The sequence below is a fragment of the Octopus sinensis genome, linkage group LG2 (assembly GCF_006345805.1).
Source record: "Octopus sinensis linkage group LG2, ASM634580v1, whole genome shotgun sequence".
Taxonomy (NCBI): domain Eukaryota; kingdom Metazoa; phylum Mollusca; class Cephalopoda; order Octopoda; family Octopodidae; genus Octopus; species Octopus sinensis.
The window spans coordinates 197533074-197556674 of record NC_042998.1 but is presented as its reverse complement, the minus strand read 5'-3'; the positions used below and the strand labels follow the sequence as shown (position 1 = coordinate 197556674).

At 40.9% G+C, this 23601-nt stretch overlaps 1 protein-coding gene across 1 annotated transcript in view; it reads left to right on the top strand.

Moving 5' to 3' along the window:
* The window catches only part of LOC115227287 (adenylate kinase isoenzyme 5-like), a 70371-nt gene extending 47411 nt beyond the window's left edge, over window positions 1-22960 (top strand). The window contains exons 10-13 of the mRNA XM_036500775.1: window positions 115-231; window positions 16573-16764; window positions 19526-19600; window positions 22922-22960. Of these exons, the coding sequence (XP_036356668.1) occupies window positions 115-231; window positions 16573-16764; window positions 19526-19600; window positions 22922-22960 (423 nt within the window). The remainder of the gene's footprint in view (window positions 1-114; window positions 232-16572; window positions 16765-19525; window positions 19601-22921) is intronic.
* Window positions 22961-23601: the final 641 nt, after the last annotated feature.

Here is a 23601-nt window from a genome sequence, read left to right as displayed (position 1 = left end):
CTCCTTGTTTTTCCCCTCTATTTTTAGCCCCTAGTGGGTAATAAAGAAATAAATGCTATACTATAATTTAATTCTATATTGACTTTCACAGCTTCTTACATGTTTTTATTGCAGTTTGATGTGAATGAGTTAATCAATAGTAAAATTGAAGATGCTGTGGAACAGAGGCAATTAATTTTAGTGCTTGGTTATCCCAAGAACTTTGCTCAACTTGACCAATTCAATAATATGGTAAGCTAATCTTGCTTTAAAATGATTAACTTAAATACGATTTAGAGACCTCACCTGGACACATTGATGATGTTTCTACTCTGGTTTCCTGGCAAGAATTCAATGAAGAGATAGCACTGTCCCAGGATAGAAGATCAGTCCATTGCAAATTATATTCCCCAAATCATTGGTATTTATTCCCAATATAGAACTTAAATGGAATCATAGAAACAAAACTCATACATCATCATCATCATCATCATCATCGTTTAACATCCCCTTTCCATGCTAGCATGGACTGGATGATTTTGACTGAGGGATGGTGAACTAGACAGCCACACCAAGCTCCAGTGTTGATCTGGCAGAGTTTCTACAGCTGGATGCCCTTCCTAACGCCAACCACTCTGAGAGTGTAGTGGGTGCTTTTTACGTGCCACCGGCACGGGGCCAGTCACGCGGTACAGGCAGTGACCTCACTCGAATCTTTTTACACATGCCACTGGCACAGGTGCCAGTAAGGCGACGCTGGTAATGATCACACTCGAGTGGTACCCTTCTACGTGCCACCAGCACGGAGCCAGTTGGCTGCTCTGGCAACGATCACGCTTGGATGATGCTCTTGGCACCCTACTAGCATGGGCACAAGTGCCAGTAAGGCGACACTGGTAACGATCACACTCGAATGGTGCCTTTTTATGTGCCACTGGCACGGAAGCCGGTTCGCTGCTCTGTCAACAATCACACTCATATGGTGCTCTTTGCACCCAGCTAGCACGGATGCCAGTAGTCAAATTTGATGCATTTTGATGCATATACTCTTTACTCTTTTACTCTTTTACTTGTTTCAGTCGTTTGACTGTGGCCATGCTGGAGCACCGCATTTAATCGAGCAACTCGACCCCAGAACTTATTCTTTGTAAGCCCAGTACTTATTCTATCGGTCTCTTTTTGCCGAACCGCTAAGTGACGGGGACGTAAACACACCAGCATCGGTTGTCAAGCAATGCTAGGGGGACAAACACAGACACACAAACATACACACACTCATGTTTTTGATTCGACGGTCATTCGGAATGCTCACAGCAGCCATATTCCTGCCACTCTATGTCACGCTGGTGAGACCCATATTGGAGTAGGGGATTCAAGCTTCTTCTCCTTATCTCCTCAAAGACATACAGCACCTCGAAAGAGTCCAGAGGCTGGCTACCCGCATGGTTCATGGTCTCAAAAATTTGTCCTACGAAGAAAGGCTGAGGACGCTCGACCTTTATTCTCTTGAAAAACGCCGCCGCCGTGGTGATCTCATTCTCGCCCACAACATCATAAGCGGAAAGTGTAACCTCTCGAAAGAGCTGTTCTTCACTCCTGCTCGGGAGCGTCGGCTGCGGGGTCATTCCGAAAAGCTCTACCTGCGACGATTTCATCTCAATCGAAGGAGAGGAGCTTTCTCCGTCCGGGTTGCGGATCCGTGGAACAAGCTGCCAGACGAGATGGTGAAGATGCCGACGACCGCTTTGTTCAAAGCCTCCCTGGACCTCAAGTGGCCTGAACTCTTTACATGAACACCACCCTGTACTTAACTCCATGTCCCCCTACATGGCCTTGCTATTTGCTTTTGAGCCAAATTAACTAACTAACTAACTAACATATATATGATGGGCTTCTTTCAGTTTCCGTCTGCCAAATCCACTCACAAGTCTTCTATAGTAGAAGACACTTACCCAAGGTGCCACGCAGTGGGACTGAACCCGGAACCATGTGGTTGGTAAGCAAGCTACTTAACACACAGCCACTCCTGCGCCTATATATATACATACATTTAATACATATATATATATATCTGTACATATATATATATATACATACAAACATACATGCATGGTGGCCCCAAAGTAGGTTTACAGTTATTCAACTATCTCTTTTGCACTCCTATATTGACAGTTTAGATCTTAATTATAAACAGACATAAAACCATTGTTCTAAAACTGAACATAGAGGACAAAGTACTCACCCATGTGAAATCAAACCCTGAACCCTGAACTTGTGAAACATACGTCCTATCCACTAAGCCAAAAATGTGTCCATAAATATGTGAGTGTGCAGCTGTAATGAATGTGTGTTGCTCTTTTACTCTTTTACTTGTTTCAGTCATTTGACTGCGGCCATGCTGGAGCACCGCCTTTAGTCAAGCAAATCGACCCCGGGACTTATTCTCTTTTGTAAGCCCAGTACTTATTCTATCGGTCTCTTTTTGCCGAACCGCTAAGTGACGGGGATGTAAACACACCAGCATCGGTTGTCAAGCAATGCTAGGGGGACAAACACAGACACACAAACACATATACATACATACATATATATACATATATACGACAGGCTTCTTTCAGTTTCCGTCTACCAAATCCACTCACAAGGCATTGGTCGGCCCGGGGCTATAGCAGAAGACACTTGCCCTAGATGCCACGCAGTGGGACTGAACCCGGAACCATGTGGCTGGTTAGCAAGCTACTTACCACATAGCCACTCCTGCTTGTGTTACTTACAAAAGAAAAAAAAAAGAAAAGAAAAAGTACTCAATACTTCAAGTTTCATGAATAATTTATCAATCAGACAGTCATATTGGTATATGTGTTTGTGTGAGTGTGTATCTTTATCACCATCATATGTTCATGCACACACCCACATACACACACATACATGAAATATATGAACAAAATAGCCGGTGGCACATAAAAAGCACTATCCGAACGTGGCCGATGCCAGCGCCGCCTTGGATGGCTTCCGTGCCTGTGGCACATTAAAAGCACCAACCAATCATGGCCGATGCCAGACTCCCCTGGCACGTAAAAAGCACCCACTACACTCGCGGAGTGGTTGGCGTTAGGAAGGGCATCCAGCTGTAGAAACACTACCAGATCAGACTGGAGCCTGGTGCAGCCCCTGGTTTCCCAGACCCCGGTCGAACCGTCCAACCTGTGCTAGCGCGGAAAACGGACGTTAAACGATGATGATGATCCTATGACCAATCTTGGAGGGCAATAACTCCAATCTATGCCAACGTAGAAATCAGGCATAAAATGACAATAATAATGTTATCTTTTCACATCTTCTTTTCCATGCTGGCTCTGGTTGAACAGGTCACCACATATTTAGTCAGCCTTCATTCAGTGATTCAGAGTTACTGCCTTGGTGGTTGAGTCAGGGTCCTCATCTCAACTGGAGGTTTCATTTTTGGCACAGGATTCACATTTCTCCTCACTGAGTGTGAAACCATAATCTCTTATTTTTTGAAAGACACACTTCACATGTTTGATATGCTGACCATGAGGTTCATCATCATCATCATCATCATCATTGTTTAACGTCCCTAGCATGGGGTGGACAGTTCAACCGGGGTCTGGGAAGCCAGGAGGCTGCACCAGGCTCCAGTCTGATCTGGCAGTGTTTCTACAGCTGGATGCCCTTCCTAACGCCAACCACTTCATGAGTGTAGTGGGTGCTTTTTACATGCCACCGGCACAGGTGCCAGGGAAGGCTGGCAGCGGCCACAATTGGTTGGAGCTTTTTACGTGCCACTGGCACAGAAGCCAGTCAAGGCGACTTCATTGAGGTATGGAATTGCAGATTAACAGTCCACCAACACCACATCTATCACCTGTTGAAATATTGCAGGTGAGACCTTCAGACCAAATGGCAATCTATTATATTTGTATAGTCCTCTGTGTGTATTCACTGTTAGAAGCTTCAGACATTCTTTGTCTATTTTAATTTGTAGATACGCATCAGACAGATCCAGTTTCGAAAATATTTTGCCACCATTTAATTTTGCAAAAATATCCCCTGGAGTAGGCAGTGGACAGTGGCATTCAAACCAGTAGAAAAATCGGCACACACCTGGATTTTGTTATTTTTTTTTTAATACACGCAGTTGGTGCTGCCTACTTAGAATAATCTAATTTTTGAATAATTTCCATTTTCTCCAGTATGTCTAATTCTTCTTCTACCTGCTTTATCACATCAAATGGTACCTTTCTATATGGTTTGAATATAGGTATGGCATTTTCCTTTATTTGAAAACAGGCCCCAGTCTTAGAACAGAGACCTAATTTGTTCGACAGCAATTCAGGAAACAAGAGTCAGCCTCTTGAAATCAGTCCACACCACTTTGTCTTATGTCTTTCTCTTTTATATATTCCATCCACTTCCACAGACAACTTCACATGATCACAGTCCTTTTGCATGCCATATCTAATTCTTCCTATATCCAGCTTTTCTCTCGACTCATTTGTGCCCCGTCATTCATGTATAATGACATTACGCATCCAATATGTTCCCCGTCCAATCTTTCCAACCTCTATAAATCCTCTACATTTAAAAATCCATGCTTTCACTGCCATACAGCATCATATTTTGTAAGCAAGTATTTTAAAAAAGTCTGCCCTTCATTCTGAGAGAGAATTCTTTGTTACTAAAAGACAAAACAGTTCCTAGAACTTTATCCTCCTTGTTTTCACTCCAGCAAATGTGCTTTCAAAACCCTTACCACCACTGCTTTTTAAATCATTAACTTTTAGGTAGCCTGATGAACATTCGGAGGAATTTATTTCACAGGTACTCTTACTGCTAACAGTTTTGTACAGTTGACACAAATGAAGTCGACATTCCATATCAGCATTTCTCTAATTCCACCACACTTCTTGTGCATTCATGGTTTATAATGAGAATACCAAATGGAATTCTTACATTCTAAGCTTTTCTACGTCCATACGGTTCTGTCTACTTTCTTACAAACTAAAACTTTAATATTTGCTAGGTTTCCTCTGAGATGTCTCAATTCTAAGACTTACTTCCAAATTAAAATTTCCTCTCCAAATTTTTGGTCTGTTCTGCTACAAGAATTAGCCCATTAGCATGCAAAAGTTCCCATAGACAATTGAGTTTCATCTCTTCTGTTATAAAAAAAAAAGAAAACAGAAGGAAACTGAGAACCAATTCTTGGTGAATTCCTATCTGCACACTGTCATCACTGAATTGTTGTTAACTCTCATCTTGCCAACAGCAATTCTATCCAGGTTTGCATGGCTCAAAAAAGCCATTCTTTTATTTTTCGTTTTCTTCAGAACTATCTGACAACAAAATATGGAACACCATCAAAAGCCTTCTTCAGATTGACAAAAGCTAGGCAGAATGGCTTACTTTTAGCCAAGTACTTTCCTGACATCATCTCACAAGGAAGCAAGCATGGATGATACTTTGTCCTGGCATAAATCTGCAATACTTTGCATCTAAGTTAATTCTCTTCCTAATCAGTTCTGCTTTTATGCTACAAGTAACTTTTGTAACCTGGTCCGTCAATTTGATGGCTTTATCATTGCCTTTCTCTGGACCAGTTTTTTGCCTTTGTAAACTGTTAATGATGATACTAATCAAGCAGTCATAAGTATTCTCTGTATTATTAATCATTCGAGCAACTAACACATGACCTACTTTGCCAGATATTTTAAGCATCTCAGTTGCTATTCCTGATGGTCCAGCTGCTTTTCCTGCCTTCATGTCCTCAATCCCATCTTGAGTACTTGGAATAGGATCTCTTTCTCTCATGCATTCTCTTCATTCAAAAGCAGACACACAAACATATATATACATATATATATATATATATATAAATAAATGGAAGACTGGAGTTGAACGACTATTTAACAAAATTCCTTTATTCTCGACATATGTTTCGAAGGCACCCCTTATTCCTTTGAAATTAGGAATATGCAGCCTTCGAAACATATGTCGAGAATGAAGGAATTTTGTTAAATCGTCGTTCAACTCCATTCTTTCATTTATTTGTATTAAAAAAACACACAAATTTCCACACGAAAGCACGTGATCTCTGCCCTTGGCATGTAGCTTCAACCGTGTTTTTCTGACGTGAATTTGCTACCCAGGTATCAGTTAACCGAATTATCCATACTAAGATAATTCATTCAACTACTTAAATATATATATATATGATGGGCTTCTTTCAGTTTCCGTTTACCAAATCCACTCACAAGGCTTTGGTCGGCCTGAGGCTATAGTAGAAGACACTTGCCCAAGGTGCCACGCAGTGGGACTGAACCCAGAACCATGTGTTTGGTAAGCAAGCTTCTTACCACACAGCCACTCCTGTACATACGAAGCACCCATGTTTCTAGAGGAGAATTATTCGAATCCCAAAAAGTGAAGGCAAGTTTACTGCTATTACTCTACGAATATTCTTCCCAATGACATTTCAATTCTCTCTAGTACACCATCTTGTAATACTGGATATCTCACACCTTTGGCCTTTACGTCATAGAACACGTGCAAGTCTCTTACTTGCAGTGTCTCACTTTGATAAGTATATCTGACATTTAGCTTATCTTCTAACTACTTCATTGTTACTTGTAGAAACTTTCAGATGTCCTCTCGTATAAATCTCCATCATCCCTCCTTCTTGTCATCAACTAGTTTTTTTTCTTTTGAACCTACAACTGATCTAAAAATCTTTCAACTTCCACACCTTTTCTCTGTATCATTTTCTGTCTTTAACTATGTCTAGTACCATGGAAGTCAGTCGCCATGATAGATCGTTAGCCACTACACACATTTTTTTCTCTCCTTTTTTTCTCTCCTTGTTTCTCCCCTTGTATTTTCTGTGTCCCTTTCTGTAGAAGAGTGTAGGCTCAAAACATAAAAGACTTTTTCTATTCCTGAGTGTTATACTAATACATCCATTTGTTTTGTACACACCTGTCTTCACCTTTTGTTTTTTTCGTAAACTCTCCCTATATGTCTAGTACTAACTTAAACGTCACTGACCAAAAGTCTATGTTAATCAGCATCTTCTTTAACTGTTTATTCCATTTCCTGGTAAATATGAAGAATATCTGGTTTGTGTGTTTTCCTGATTGGTTTGGTAAGTGACCAGATTTCAAAATTTAGCATTGCAAATGGTTAGATCATTTATATCAGAAGCTTTGACCATCCACATTCCTCATACTTTTTCCATAGCCACCATGCACGTGGTAAGTAGCTTGCTTACGAACCACATGGTTCCGGGTTCATTCCCACTGCATGGCACCTTGGGCAAGTGTCTTCTGCTATAGCCTTGGGCCGACCAAAGCCTTGTGAGTGGATTTGGTAGATGGAAACTGAAAGAAGCCCGTTGTATATATGTATGTATATATATATATATATATATATATATATAGTGTGTCTGTGTTTGTCCCCTCAACATCGCTTGACAACCGATGGTGGTGTGTTTACGTCCTTGTAAACTTAGCGGTTCGGCAAAAGTGACCGACAGAATTAGTACTAGGCTTACAAAGAATAAGTCCTGGGGGTCGATTTGCTCAACTAAAAAGGCGGTGCTCCAGCATGGCCGCAGTCAAAATGACTGAAACAAGTAAAAGAGTAAAAGAGTAAAGAGTAAAGAGAGTAACTTGTTCCTTAAATTTAACCTCCATGATAGTCTGCAGGGGAACCTTATAAAAGCCATCATCCTGTTCCTCCAGAGAGCACGCAGAGATAAACGTCACTGTCATGTTAGTTAGTTAGTTAATTTTTTGGCTTAAAAAGCAAAAAGCAAGGCCATGTAGGGAGACAGGGAGTTATGTACAGGGTGGTGTTCATGTAAAGAGTTCAGGCCACTTGAGGTCAAGGGAGACTTTGAACCGAGTGGTCATCGGCATCTTCACCTTCTCGTCTGGCAGCTTATTCTACAGATCCGCAACCCGGACGGAGAAAGCCCCTCTCCTTCGATTGAGATGAAATCGTCGCAGATAGAGCTTTTCGGAATGACCCCGCAGCCGACGCTCTGGAGCTGGAGTGAAGAACAGCTCTTTCGAGAGGTCATGTTGTCCATGACATGCCTAAGCTTGGTTATTTTAACAGGTAGAGTATACTTTCACTGCCTTGATTACTTTATCACCCCCCACCCCATTTCTCAACTAATAATATGCCTATTCCATCAGCCCAATCACGGTTACTAATTCAGAAGTGTTTGTACACCTGTATTCCTTGCCCAGGTAGGGCTTGACAGAAGCTTACCTCCATCTTACCGATAGAATACAGTACGTATCTACTTTCCTCTACTCCAGCATCTCTACAATTTCTCCTGACCTACTTTTCACGCTTGTGTGTGTGTGTGTGTGTGTGTGTGTGTGTGTGTGTGTTTACATTATGAGCTTGTTTGTATGTAATCCTATGAATTTTTTAACGTGAGCTAAAACTAAAACCCGTTCAGTTCATAGAGCTATTTGCATACACACCTACATAAAGTGTGATTGCTTACCCGAAAAAAGGTATCAACTGTCAACATCATATGATATACCTGGAACAACAACAACAACGTGATGATGGTAATGATGATGATGGATGATGATGATGATGATGATGATGATCATCATCATCATCATCATCATCATCATCATCATGATGATCATGATGAAGATGAGGATGATGGTTATGATGGTGGTGGTGATGGTGATGATGATGATGGTGATGATGGTGATGATGATGATAATGATGGTGGTAGTGGTGGTGGGGGTGAAGCAAAAGACTGAGAGAGGTGTGGGGGGGGGAGAATAAAAAGTAGGACAGGGAGATAAGTTTTTTTAATGATTCTGCTGCCAAAACTACCCACCTTACCAAAATCACCTGTAGATGAGGAGGTGTGTAAGGTGGGAAGCAGGCTCTTGTGAACTCTTGTTTTGAAAGGTGGTGGTATTGAGAAGTGAAGTAGGGTTTGGCAGCATCCCTATTGTTATCATCACCACAATTACCATCACCATCATCATGAATATCCTCAGTCACCATTGCTACTACTACTACTACTACTATCATCTTCATCACCACCATCACCATCACATAACCACTATGCAAATCAGCATCAGCATCACAACCACCACCATTAATACCATCACTACCACCACCACCATCCTCGTCATTATCATCATCATCACTACAATTATCATCCTCTTCATCACCCTAATCATCATCATTGTCCACATCGTCATTACTACTACCATCCTCATCATCATCATCACTACCATTATCATCCCCTTCATCATCATTGTCCACATCGTCATTACTACTACCATCCTCATCATCATCATCACTACCAATATCATCCTCTTCATCATCATTGTCCACATCATCATTACTACTACCATCCTCATCATCATCATCACTACCATTATCATCCCCTTCATCATCATTGTCCACATCGTCATTACTACTACCATCCTCATCATCATCATCACTACCATTATCATCCTCTTCATCATCATTGTCCACATCATCATTACTACTACCATCCTCATCATCATCATCACTACCATTATCATCCTCTTCATCATCATTGTCCACATCGTCATTACTACTACCATCTCATCATCATCATCATCACTACCATTATCATCCTCTTCATCATCATTGTCCACATCGTCATTACTACTACCATCCTCATCATCATCATCACTACCATTATCATCCCCTTCATCATCATTGTCCACATCGTCATTACTACTACCATCCTCATCATCATCATCACTACCATTATCATCCTCTTCATCATCATTGTCCACATCGTCATTACTACTACCATCCTCATCATCATCATCACTACCATTATCATCCCCTTCATCATCATTGTCCACATCGTCATTACTACTACCATCCTCATCATCATCATCACTACCATTATCATCCCCTTCATCATCATTGTCCACATCGTCATTACTACTACCATCCTCATCATCATCATCACTACCATTATCATCCTCTTCATCATCATTGTCCACATCGTCATTACTACTACCATCCTCATCATCATCATCACTACCATTATCATCCTCTTCATCATCATTGTCCACATCATCATTACTACTACCATCCTCATCATCATCATCACTACCATTATCATCCCCTTCATCATCATTGTCCACATCGTCATTACTACTACCATCCTCATCATCATCATCACTACCATTATCATCTCTTCATCATCATTGTCCACATCGTCATTACTACTACCATCCTCATCATCATCATCACTACCATTATCATCCTCTTCATCATCATTGTCCACATCATCATTACTACTACCATCCTCATCATCATCATCACTACCATTATCATCCTCTTCATCATCATTGTCCACATCGTCATTACTACTACCATCCTCATCATCATCATCACTACCATTATCATCCTCTTCATCATCATTGTCCACATCATCATTACTACTACCATCCTCATCATCATCATCACTACCATTATCATCCTCTTCATCATCATTGTCCACATCGTCATTACTACTACCATCCTCATCATCATCATCACTACCATTATCATCCTCTTCATCATCATTGTCAACATCGTCATTACTACTACCATCCTCATCATCATCATCACTACCTTATCATCCCCTTCATCATCATTGTCCACATCATCATTACTACTACCATCCTCATCATCATCATCACTACCATTATCATCCTCTTCATCATCATTGTCCACATCGTCATTACTACTACCATCCTCATCATCATCATCACTACCATTATCATCCTCTTCATCATCATTGTCCACATCGTCATTACTACTACCATCCTCATCATCATCATCACTACCATTATCATCCCCTTCATCATCATTGTCCACATCGTCATTACTACTACCATCCTCATCATCATCATCACTACCATTATCATCCTCTTCATCATCATTGTCCACATCGTCATTACTACTACCATCCTCATCATCATCATCACTACCATTATCATCCTCTTCATCATCATTGTCCACATCGTCATTACTACTACCATCCTCATCATCATCATCACTACCATTATCATCCCCTTCATCATCATTGTCCACATCATCATTACTACTACCATCCTCATCATCATCATCACTACCATTATCATCCTCTTCATCATCATTGTCAACATCATCATTACTACTACCATCCTCATCATCATCATCACTACCATTATCATCCCCTTCATCATCATTGTCCACATCATCATTACTACTACCATCCTCATCATCATCATCACTACATTATCATCCTCTTCATCATCATTGTCCACATCATCATTACTACTACCATCCTCATCATCATCATCACTACCATTATCATCCTCTTCATCATCATTGTCCACATCATCATACTACTACCATCCCATCATCATCATCACTACCATATCATCCCCTTCATCATCATTGTCACATCATCATTACTACTACCATCCTCATCATCATCATCACTACCATTATCATCCCCTTCATCATCATTGTCAACATCATCATTACTACTACCATCCTCATCATCATCATCACTACCATTATCATCCCCTTCATCATCATTGTCCACATCATCATTACTACTACCATCCTCATCATCATCATCACTACCATTATCATCCTCTTCATCATCATTGTCAACATCATCATTACTACTACCATCCTCATCATCATCATCACTACCATTATCATCCCCTTCATCATCATTGTCAACATCATCATTACTACTACCATCCTCATCATCATCATCACTACCATTATCATCCTCTTCATCATCATTGTCCACATCATCATTACTACTACCATCCTCATCATCATCATCACTACCATTATCATCCTCTTCATCATCATTGTCCACATCATCATTACTACTACCATCCTCATCATCATCATCACTACCATTATCATCCTCTTCATCATCATTGTCCACATCATCATTACTACTACCATCCTCATCATCATCATCACTACCATTATCATCCTCTTCATCATCATTGTCCACATCATCATTACTACTACCATCCTCATCATCATCATCACTACCATTATCATCCTCTTCATCATCATTGTCCACATCATCATTACTACTACCATCCTCATCATCATCCACTACCATTATCATCCTCTTCATCATCATTGTCCACATCATCATTACTACTACCATCCTCATCATCATCATCACTACCATTATCATCCTCTTCATCATCATTGTCCACATCATCATTACTACTACCATCCTCATCATCATCATCACTACCATTATCATCCTCTTCATCATCATTGTCCACATCATCATTACTACTACCATCCTCATCATCATCATCACTACCATTATCATCCTCTTCATCATCATTGTCCACATCATCATTACTACTACCATCCTCATCATCATCATCACTACCATTATCATCCTCTTCATCATCATTGTCCACATCATCATTACTACTACCATCCTCATCATCATCATCACTACCATTATCATCCTCTTCATCATCATTGTCCACATCATCATTACTACTACCATCCTCATCAACATCATACAAACCATGCATATACACTGGCTACACGACAACAAACCATCAATTTAGCCTCTACGGGGTGATTGAACCCCCTAGAAATAGTTGCCTAATCTCCCTCATCACACCTTTTTATCTTATAGAAAGACCATACTCATAATATAGTATCGTTCTACATAGTCTTAGAAAGTCAGGGAAGTCATGACTGGAATGTCTTTAATTACAGGTGGTGGAAGCACTCCGTCGGTTACGACGATGAGGGTTCCGGTTGATCCAATCAACGGAACAGCCTGCTCGTGAAATTAACGTGTAAGTGGCTGAGCACTCCACAGACACGTGTACCCTTAACGTAGTTCTCGGGGATATTCAGCGTGACACAGAGAGTGACAAGGCCGGCCCTTTGAAATACAGGTACAACAGAAACAGGAAGTAAGAGTGAGAGAAAGTTGTGGTGAAAGAGTACAGCAGGGATCACCACCATCCCCTGCTGGAGCCTCGTGGAGCTTTAGGTGGTTTCGCTCAATAAACACTCACAACGCCCGGTCTGGGAATCAAAACCACGATCCTATGACCGCGAGTCTGCTGCCCTAACCACTGGGCCATTGCGCCACCACGTTAATTACAGGTATACCTGATAGGACTAACGTGAGGCTAAACAACAGCAACAGTTACCTATCCGATGAAATAGATATACTCCATGTGAAAGATCCCTTGTTTTCCTTTTAGAACAAATAAGGGGTTTATGATCTGCACAGAAACAGAAGAGTAGATGGACGAGGAAGCTGTAATGGCTGAGGTTATAAAGTTGGTGCATCTAACCAAAGCTTCAAGTGTCACAACTGTGCAACAAGTACTTGTATGAAAGAAACAACAGTATCCAGGGTAATGTTAAGCAACAAGGAAACCATTGTAGTCAACAGTTTCAAAGACAATGAACAGCAATGATTTCTCTCTTTACTATGAACACTGTCAAAAATTAATTACCCACTCAAAAAAGGGATTTCATATTCCAGAAGTTGTCAACAGTGTTAAACGAGTTTTAACAACATGATAATTTGTTGAAAGACACGAAACATGTTATAATTATAGCTACTGAATCTGCAGTTGTGGCTATAACATAGCTGCGAATGGCATAACTGTGGAGAATCCAATCTTTCTTTCATAAACACATTCTAATTAACTTACATACGGAATAGTTTCTTCGTTAAGTCAGTTTATTTTTGGTGAATCATCATCATCATCATCATCATCATCATCATCATCGTTTAACGTCCGTTCTCCATGCTGGCATGGGTTGGACGATTTGACCGGAGATCTGGGAAGCCAGACGGCTGCACCAGGCTCCAGTCTGATCTGGCAGTGTTTGTAAATCTGGATGCCCTTCCTAACGCCAACCACTCCATGAGTGTAGAGGGTGCTTTTTACGTGCCACCCGCATAGGTGCCAGGCGAGGCTGGCAACGGCCATGGTCGGATTGGTGCATTTTACGTGCCACCGGCACGGAAGCCAGTCGAGGCGGCACTGGCTTCGGCCACGATTCGGATGGTGCTTTTTACGTGCCAGCAGCACGGAAGCCAGTCAAGGCGGCGCTGGCATCGGCTACGATTCGAATAATTACAATAATTCTAGGATCTTTTCGGTTTGAACGGCAGTTGTTTCTAGCGGTGTCATATGAAATTGTCACCCATAATTATGACCCTAGTATCGATCTATTGCATTTCAATCTATTTTAGATTTAGGGTTAGGGTTAGGGGTGGGAGAAGGGTATCTTTTTTTCTTCAGAAATGTAAATAAACCTAATCTGTTTCTTAAACGAGGGACATATTCATACAGCACAGAATGTTTTTTTACCTCAATAGACGTCATTGATTGGTTGAAATTGCAGAAATTGAAGAAAAAAACTACAAATATCTTACAAACTAAAGAATTTTCTCAATAAAGCCAAGAGAAAAAGATGTTTTATAAACACATTCTACCAGTATACGAAGTTTAAAAGTGTTTAGTTACATGGAAATTATGTTAAAAACTGCCGGTCAATCCGAAAAGATCCTAATTCTACCATGATAGAAACAAAGAGATGATCACTACAGTCAGGAACATGGTACTCACAGCAAGTATTTTTCAAAGGCATGTAGAGATTGAATACAAAGGTAAACGATTTTCAAAAGAATGCACATATTAAACATGCCATCAGCAGCAGTGGAGGCGCAATGGCCCAGTGGTTAAGACAGCGGACTCGCGGTAGGAGGATCGCGGTTTCAATTCCCAGACCGGGCGTTGTGTGTGTTTATTGAGCGAAAACACCTAAAGCTCCACGAAGCTCCGGCAGGGGGTGGTGGCGACCCCTGTTGTACTCTTTCGCTCCAACTTTCTCTCACTCTTTCTTCCTGTTTCTTGTCCCCGACTTCCTACGCAACTGCTGAGCCTGGATGCGCATTCTTCCATCCGTTGATGCTCTCGGTGTCGGGGTTGACCTGCTTTCTCTTCTGCGGGTCTTACAAATAGCAAAGGACCATGTTTCGGACTTTTCCTATCTTGTAAGCTCTGGGACGAAGACCGTTCGCTCAACAGCAACAGCAGCAAGCAATTTCCAAAGAGATGAATTGCATGAAGTTTGTTATTGCTACTCTTGCAAATGTATTGGGTGTTGTGTCATTTCTGAAGGGTACACATTATATTAATGCAATGTGAATGGATTTACTGTCTGTTTACTGAATCCTATAGACTTTAAACTGTATCAGTACAGTTCTAGAAAGCACCCTCAATATTACCTTATTGTTAAAATGTAAGTTTAAATCAATATTAGCAGTATCGCCCGGTGTTGCTCGGGTTTGTTTCGACCCTTTAGAATTGGAATTTTTGAAAAGTAAAACTTTTGTATTATGAAGCTTATTATTCTCTTTAAGTGAACATTTTTCTGGTTTGAAATACTCCAAAAAATGGCGACAAAAAATCGTAAAAAATAGGGATTTTCATAGAAAAAAAGCACCTTTTTGATGTAAAGAATTTTTGTGTTAACATGGTCCAATTTGAATTTTTTGTTCTATGGAAGGAAGAGCAAGCCTTCTTCTATCATACTTTCAATTTTGGTCAACTTGCACAGCAGGGTCTCGGAGGAGATAGTGTTAGTTGAAGGCTACCAAACCTGCCACACACACACAGACAACTTCAGCTTTATATAGAGAGAGATTACAGTATGTGCAATATGTTAATCTTTATATTTTATAGGTATACTGTCTATTCACTAATGGTGTACAATATGTGGTCCATTTCAAAGGTCCCCATATACTGTTCACATGTACAATACATTAACCCTATATAAAGAGCCCCAACAATATGCTGAACCTGTTCTAACTGGAGCCTTATATATTGACATAAGGCTAAATGGTAGGGACATATTGATACAAGGGTAAAACAGTTGGGGAGGAAGAAGTTGTATAATAATAATAATAATAATAACGAAATTATTGTATACAGTGCTCAGGTGCACCACAACTTGTCAAAAAGTGAGTATAAAGCATATGCAGTAATGTAGAAATGTCTGGAAAGCGAACAGTGTATGAGTCAGATACATGCTTGCGTGTGTATGGAGGGGAGAAAATCAGGTGTAGTGTTGGCGAATCTCAGGAAGCATGGAAGTTTTGAAGGATGCAGTGCTCCGACAACTAACAACTGATGCCAGCAGTTTGTTCCATGCTTCAGCGTGTGTATGGAGGGGAGAAAATCAGGTGTAGTGTTGGCGAATCTCAGGAAGCATGGAAGTTTTGAAGGATGCAGTGCTCTGACAACTAACAACTGATGCCAGCAGTTTGTTCCATGCTTCAGCAACTCTTAGCATGAAAAAATGTTTCTGAAAGTCATGGAAGGAGCTGTGCTGTTTTCTGACTTTGTAAATATGTCCACGGGTGTTAGACAGGTGGAGTTTGAAAAGGTACTCAGAGTTATTGTTTGTGAGATGGTTGATAATTTTATGTGTTACCCAGTTCTTCAATGAGCTCTTTATGTTGACTTTATATTTCAGATTGGTTTACCTACAACAATGATCTACTTAAGATGCCCTGAAAAGGAAGCTATAAGTGTTCTACTGGAGCGAAATGCGAAGGCTTCATATTCAGTGAACAATCTATTAGCTGTGACTAATGAGATCACTTGTTTTAAGAAACACACCTTACCTGTCATTAATTATTATGACGATATGTCCAGGCTAGTCGTGGTAGGGCCCTTATTTTTGTTCTCATTGCTCTGTCTTCAAGTTCCATCATTTTTTTAAAAATATTTCTAAGGTAGAGACACTCTTTTACTCTTTTACTCTTTTAATTGTTTCAGTCATTTGACTAAGGCCATGCTGGAGCACCGCCTTTAGTCGAGCAAATCAACCCCGGGACTTATTCTTTGTGAGCCCAGTACTTATTCTCTCGGTCTCTTTTTGCCGAACCGCTAAGTGACGGGGACATAAACACACCAGCATCGGTTGTCAAACACAGACACACAAACACGCACACATATATATACACATATATACATATATACGACGGGCTTCTTTCAGTTTCCGTCTACCAAATCCACTCACAAGGCTTTGGTCGGCCCGAGGCTATAGTAGAAGACACTTGCCCAAGGTGCCACGCAGTGGGACTGAACCCGGAACCATGTGGTTGGTAGGCAAGCTACTTACCACACAGCCACTCCTGAGCACATGTACAAAACATTACAAATGAACTTCAACAATAAAAACGAATAGTAAATGTGTAAATCAAATACTGATTTCAACTTTTGGCACAAGGCCAGCAATTCTGGGGAGGAATAAGTCAATTACATCAACCCCCAGTGCACAACTGGTACTTATTTATTGACACTGGAAAAAATGAAAGGCAAAGTCAACCCCAGCAGAATTTGAACTCAGAATGTAAAGATGGCACAGGAGTGGCTGTGTGGTAAGTAGCTTGCTAACCAACCACATGGTTCCAGGTTCAGTCCCACTGCGCGGCATCTTGGGCAAGTGTCTTCTGCTATAGCCCCGGGCCGACCAATGCCTTGTGAGTGGATTTGGTAGACGGAAACTGAAAGAAGCCGGTCGTATATATGTATATATATATATATATATATATATGTGTGTGTGTGTGTGTGTGTGTGTATGTGTTTGTGTGTCTGTGTTTGTCCCCTTAGCATTGCTTGACAACCGATGCTGGTGTGTTTACGTCCCCGTAACTTAGCAGTTCGGCAAAATGAGACCAATAGAATAAGTACTGGGCTTACAAAGAATAAGTCCCGGGGTCGATTTGCTCGACTAAAGGCGGTGCTCCAGCATATCCGCAGTCAAATGACTGAAACAAGTAAAAGAGTAAAGAGAGTATGGACAGAATGCCACTAGGTATTTTACCTGGCATGCTAACGATTCTGCCAGCGCACCTCCTTATGTAAATGAAATGTTAGAAATGTATATTAAACTATACTAATCATCATCATCATCGTTTAACGTCCGTTTTCTGCACTAGCATGGGTTGGACGGTTCGACCGGGGTCTGGGAAACCAGGAGGCTGCACCAGGCTCCAGTCTGATCTGGCAGTGTTTCTACAGCTGGATGCCCTTCCTAACGCCAACCACACCGCGAGTGTAGTGGGTGCTTTTTACGTGCCACTGGCACAGGTGCCAGGGTAGTCTGGCAGCGGCCACGATCAGTTGGTGCTTTTAACGTGCCACCGGCACGGAAACCAGTCAAGGCGGTGCTGGCATCAGTCACGCTTGGATGGTGCTTTTTACGTGCCACCAGCACAGAAGCCAGTCGAAGCAGCGCTGGAATCAGCCATGTTCGGATGGTGCTTTTTATGTGCCACCGGCATGAATCAATAAACTTTATATATATTAAACAGCAATAAATTTATATAAAGCAACATAAATGCATATAAATGAGTACAAATACAGGATCTGATCAATAAGTATCCGGACTGTTGCTATAGTAACGAAGCTAAAGCACACAGTGTAAAGCTGTTTGGCACAGATTGACCTTGAACTCTGCTGTGCATGCATGCTAAGTTTTAACGATCTCGCTCACTTCTGCTGTTTACAGCAGTGCTTGGAAGGAAGTTGTGTAGTGTGTGATCATTGCATTGACCATGACAGAGAAAGTTATCATGGCAATACCTGCTCAGAGGCCTACATAAGGTTGCAGAAAGTGTATGGAGAGGAGTGTATGAGCCACACACAAGTGTGCGAGTGGTTCAGATGTTTCCAAGATGGCCAAAAAATGTGGCTGATGATATGTGCATCTCTGATCACGAGCAGAAGTAGTCGGGGTGAGCATTGTAGCCATTAGTTGAGAGGAATTCTTTGGGATTTGAATAATTCACCTCTGGAAACATGGGTGTTTCATTCATCATCCTTAAACAAACCTTATTCAGAGACCTTTTGAGTGGGATGGGCTACTCAACCAGAAGAAAATTCTAACTGGGCCCCACCTGCAAGGTCATGTGCTGTTTGTCTTGATATGAGATCACCATGTCGTGCACATATGGTTGTGATGCATGTGCCTGGTGTACCTTTATCAGACAGGTAGTCATGATGGGTATATTGGGCTTCGTATATTTTAGCCCAGTGTCACTTTGATGGCATGAACTGCTCTCTCACTCAATGATAATAATAATATTAATGATAATAATAATAATAATAATAATAATAATAATAATGATGATTATAATAATAATAATAATAATAATAATAATAATAATAATAATATAATAATAATAATAATAATAATAATAAAGAAATGAAATAGAACTAGTGCATGCATTTCTTATTGGCAAACTGACCCTCCCAAAATGCAGCAGCTTAGAAATCTGTACAAATAAGTGAACGAACATGACTGTATAGTTGGGTATAGATATTGCCTTTTGGTTTTCATTTATCCTTGTATCCATGTATATCAGAATCCCAAGACAATAATTAAATTTTTTTTTTTTCTACAATGTTCTCCCTTCCAGTTGGATACTGAGAATAAAACATTTGAAATGGTGAACGATGAGATTTATCGAGAAATAAAAAGATACATTCCTCCAGTAAGTTGATAAATATATGTTTGCAATCATCATCATCATTGTTCGACCGTGGTTGAGACAATGGAATTTACCATGCTACGCCAGACTTCACGGTCCATCATGGCATTACGGAGGTCCTGTTGCTGGATGCCTGTATCCCAGGAGATTACATCAGGCTAGGAGAGTGTGCGCCCTCTGGTATTGCGAGTAGATGGCTTCCAGAGGAGAAGAGTAGAAATTACTTCTTTTTCAGCTCTACAACAATGTCCAGCAAACTGGACTCTCCTACCTTTCACAAGAGATGACACAGGTGGTAGTTTCCCATATATTTGCATTTTGGTTGATGGCACTTCAACGAGAGATTTTGAGCTCTCATAAGGAGGCGAGTGTAGGTTCCATCCAACCGCCTCTCAAGCTTCTTTGATAACGTCCAGGTTTCTGAGCCATATAGTAGAATTGGTTCGACTGTGGCTTTGAAGATTTCAAGTTTGAAGTCTCTACTTAGATTTGATGACCAGATCTTATGCATGTCATTACAGGCTGACCAGGACATACCCTTTCTAGTTAGAAAATCTTTTCCAGATGATGATATGTATGACCCAAGATATTTGTAATCAGAAACCATATTTAAGGGTGCATTGTTGAGAGTATGGATGATGCAATCACTGTTGGACAGGCTGGCCTCATTGAGGTAAAGATCTACACAATTTGAGGCTTGTTCAAGAGATTGTAAAAGAGACTGGGCATTGGAGAGAGAATCACCGATAAGAGCGATGTCGTCAGCAAAGTCAGTGTCTGTCAAGTATTCAGCTGGGTGTCTGGAACTCCTTCTAGGTTTTATTTAAAAGCCCTTGCCAGAGATGGCATCAACTGACATATGTAGCAATGGTATAGGTGGTGCTAGTGTTGATGTTGGAGTTGTTCTTTCTTTTTTGTTAGATACATATATATATGCGTAACATATATGTCCCACCCATGCCAGCATGGAAGGCAGACGTTAAGCGATGATGATGATGATCATCATCATCATCATCGTTTAACATCTGTTTTCCGTTGGACGGTTCGACCGGGGTCTGGGAAGCCAGGAGGCTTCACCAGGCTCCAGTCTGATCTGGCAGTGTTTCTACAGCTGGATGCCCTTCCTAAAGCCAACCACTCCGTGAGTGTAGTGGGTGCTTTTTACGTGCCACCGGCACAGGGGTCAGAGGGGTCTGGCAAACGGCCACGATCGGTTGGTTCTTTTACGTGTCACCGACACGATGTTGTAAACAACACTTCCCAAGGATTTTTACATTTCAATTATTATCATCATCATCATTTTCATCACCTTTATTATTGTTGCCATTGATGATCGTGGTTGTGGTGGTAGGCGCAGGAGTGGCTGTGTGATAAGTAGCTTGCTTACCAACCACATGGTTCCGGGTTCAGTTCCACTGCGTGGCATCTTGGGCAAGTGTCTTCTGCTATAACCCCGGGCCGACCAATGCCTTGTGAGTGGATTTGGTAGACGGAAACTGAAAGAAGCCTGTCGTATATATGTATATATATATATATATAAGTGTGTGTGTGTGTGTGTGTTTGTGTGTCTGTGTTTGTCCCCCTAGCATTGCTTGACAACCGATGCTGGTGTGTTTACGTCCCCGTCACTTAGCGGTTCGGCAAAAGAGACCGATAGAATAAGTACTGGGCTTACAAAGAATAAGTCCCGGGGTCGATTTGCTCGACTAAAGGCGGTGCTCCAGCATGGCCGCAGTCAAATGACTGAAACAAGTAAGTAAAAAAGGGTAGCTGTGGTAACAGAATTAAACCCAAAATAAGATTATTTTTACTGACTTTTCTCATGACTTAGCCAGTATTTTCCTGCTATCGTCATCATGAGAACCTTTTTGTATGGTTGTTGTTGTTAGTGACAATGGTCGTAGCAGTAGAAATAGTACCTCTAAGTATTATTATTATTGTTTATTTAGCTTCAGCTGCAATCTTTATATATAAAAGTCAAGTTGTGTGTCTGTCTCCTACGATTTAGATTCCTAACTACTCCCACATTTTGAGGTGCAGTTTAACCAAAACCGCGTATCTTATAGTCGTGATTCATATCGAGCCCTTCTGGGTATTAGCGCGCATCTATGATGAGTGTACGATTTTTAAAAAAAACCCATCATTTTTTCCCATTTTTAATGCATTTTTTTTGCTATTATATAAAGGAAGTAACTCTCTAAAAATGCTTATATAGTTATTTCCCTTACAAACCCGAGCAACACCGGGCGATACGGCTAGTTTATCAATAAAGTTCTTTTCTCTGATTTTACTCACCATTTCACATGGACTGTGTAGTTTGTGGAATGGAAATATAAATATTTTCCAGCCACATGTTGCTACATGGTTACTCAAAGGTATCTGACTGACATCTGGGTCTCTAATTTGCTGTTGGTGCACACATGAACATTCTGATAATGCATTTCCAGTTTGACCCACATATAGTTCTTGATGAAGTTTGGGTTCGTGTCAGGGAAAAGCACCACTGATGCTATATTTCTGGTAAGACAGCTGCAGGAGAAATATCAAGCCAAAGATAAACCACTGTACCTGGCTTTTGTTGACATGGAGAAAGCCTTCGACAGGGTCCCCCGATCCCTTACCTGGTGGTCAATGAGGAAACTAGGGATAGATGAATGGTTAGTGAGAGCTGTGCAAGCCATGTACAGGCATGCTGTAAGTAAGGTGAGGGATGGCAACAAGTACAGTGAAGAATTTCGGGTAGAGGTAGGGGTCCACCAAGGTTCAGTCCTCAGCCCCCTCCTATTAATCATAGTCCTCCAGGCAATAACAGAGGAATTCAAGACAGGATGCTCCTGAGAGCTCCTCTATGCTGACGACTTTGCTCTAATTGCTGAGTCACTATCAGAACTAGAGGAGAAGTTTCAGGTGTGGAAACAAGGATAAGAATCGAAGGGCCTTAGAGTGTACCTAGCATAAACCAAAGTCCTAATAAGTAGGAAGGCAGGCAAACCAGAAATCCCTTCAGGTTGTTGACCCTGTTTAATCTGTAGAAAAGGCACCAGTATCAATTCTGCTGGTATTTGATAAAAAAAAAATTGCTGTAACAAAATTATATCATGTGAGCTCCATTTTTGTTGAAGGTCTGTAGTACATAGGCCTAGTCTTGGATGACTTGTGGACATGATGCTGACATCTTTTAGACTGTGTTAATGAAATATTTTCCATATTGAAGAGTATGGACTTTGAACGTTTTGATGTAATCCCAATAATCAAGGCTTTACCTTTTTTTTACTAATTGCTCTATGGTGTTTCAATTTTCATAATCTTTTTTTTTTTGTATAGAAACTACACGGTGTTGAAGATGAAACCTCGCAAAAGTAAAGAGAAGGATGATGATACTGGGAACTCTAGACTGGAAAATTCTCAAAATCCATGAGCACATTCTGCAGGCCATATCAACTTTATCGGTGTTGGACACTCCAGCAAGGGCTGTTATCCTCAGTTACAACAAAGTCTGACATTATTTGAAGGAAGAGAATATAACTATTTATATACATTTATTTTTCAAAGTAAACGAGCTCAAATTTTCCCTCATTTATCAACATGGATTTTTATGTTTGTTTTTTTTTTATTCCCTCCTTGAATCACATCACACAGATCAGATTAGAATTCTGTTCAGTCATATTTTTTTTGGAAGCACTCCGTCAGTTACGACGACGAGGGTTCCGGTTGATCCGAATCAACGGAACAGCCTGCTCGTGAAATTAATGTGTAAGTGGCTGAGCACTCCACAGACACGTGTACCCTTAACGCAGTTCTCGGGGATATTCAGCGTGACACAGAGAGTGACAAGGCCGGCCCTTTGAAATACAGGTACAACAGAAACAGGAAGTAAGAGTGAGAGAAAGTTGTGGTGAAAGAGTACAGCAGGGTTCACCACCATCTCCTGCCGGAGCCTCATCGAGCTTTAGGTGTTTTCGCTCAATAAACACTCACAACACCCGCTCTGGGAATCGAAATTG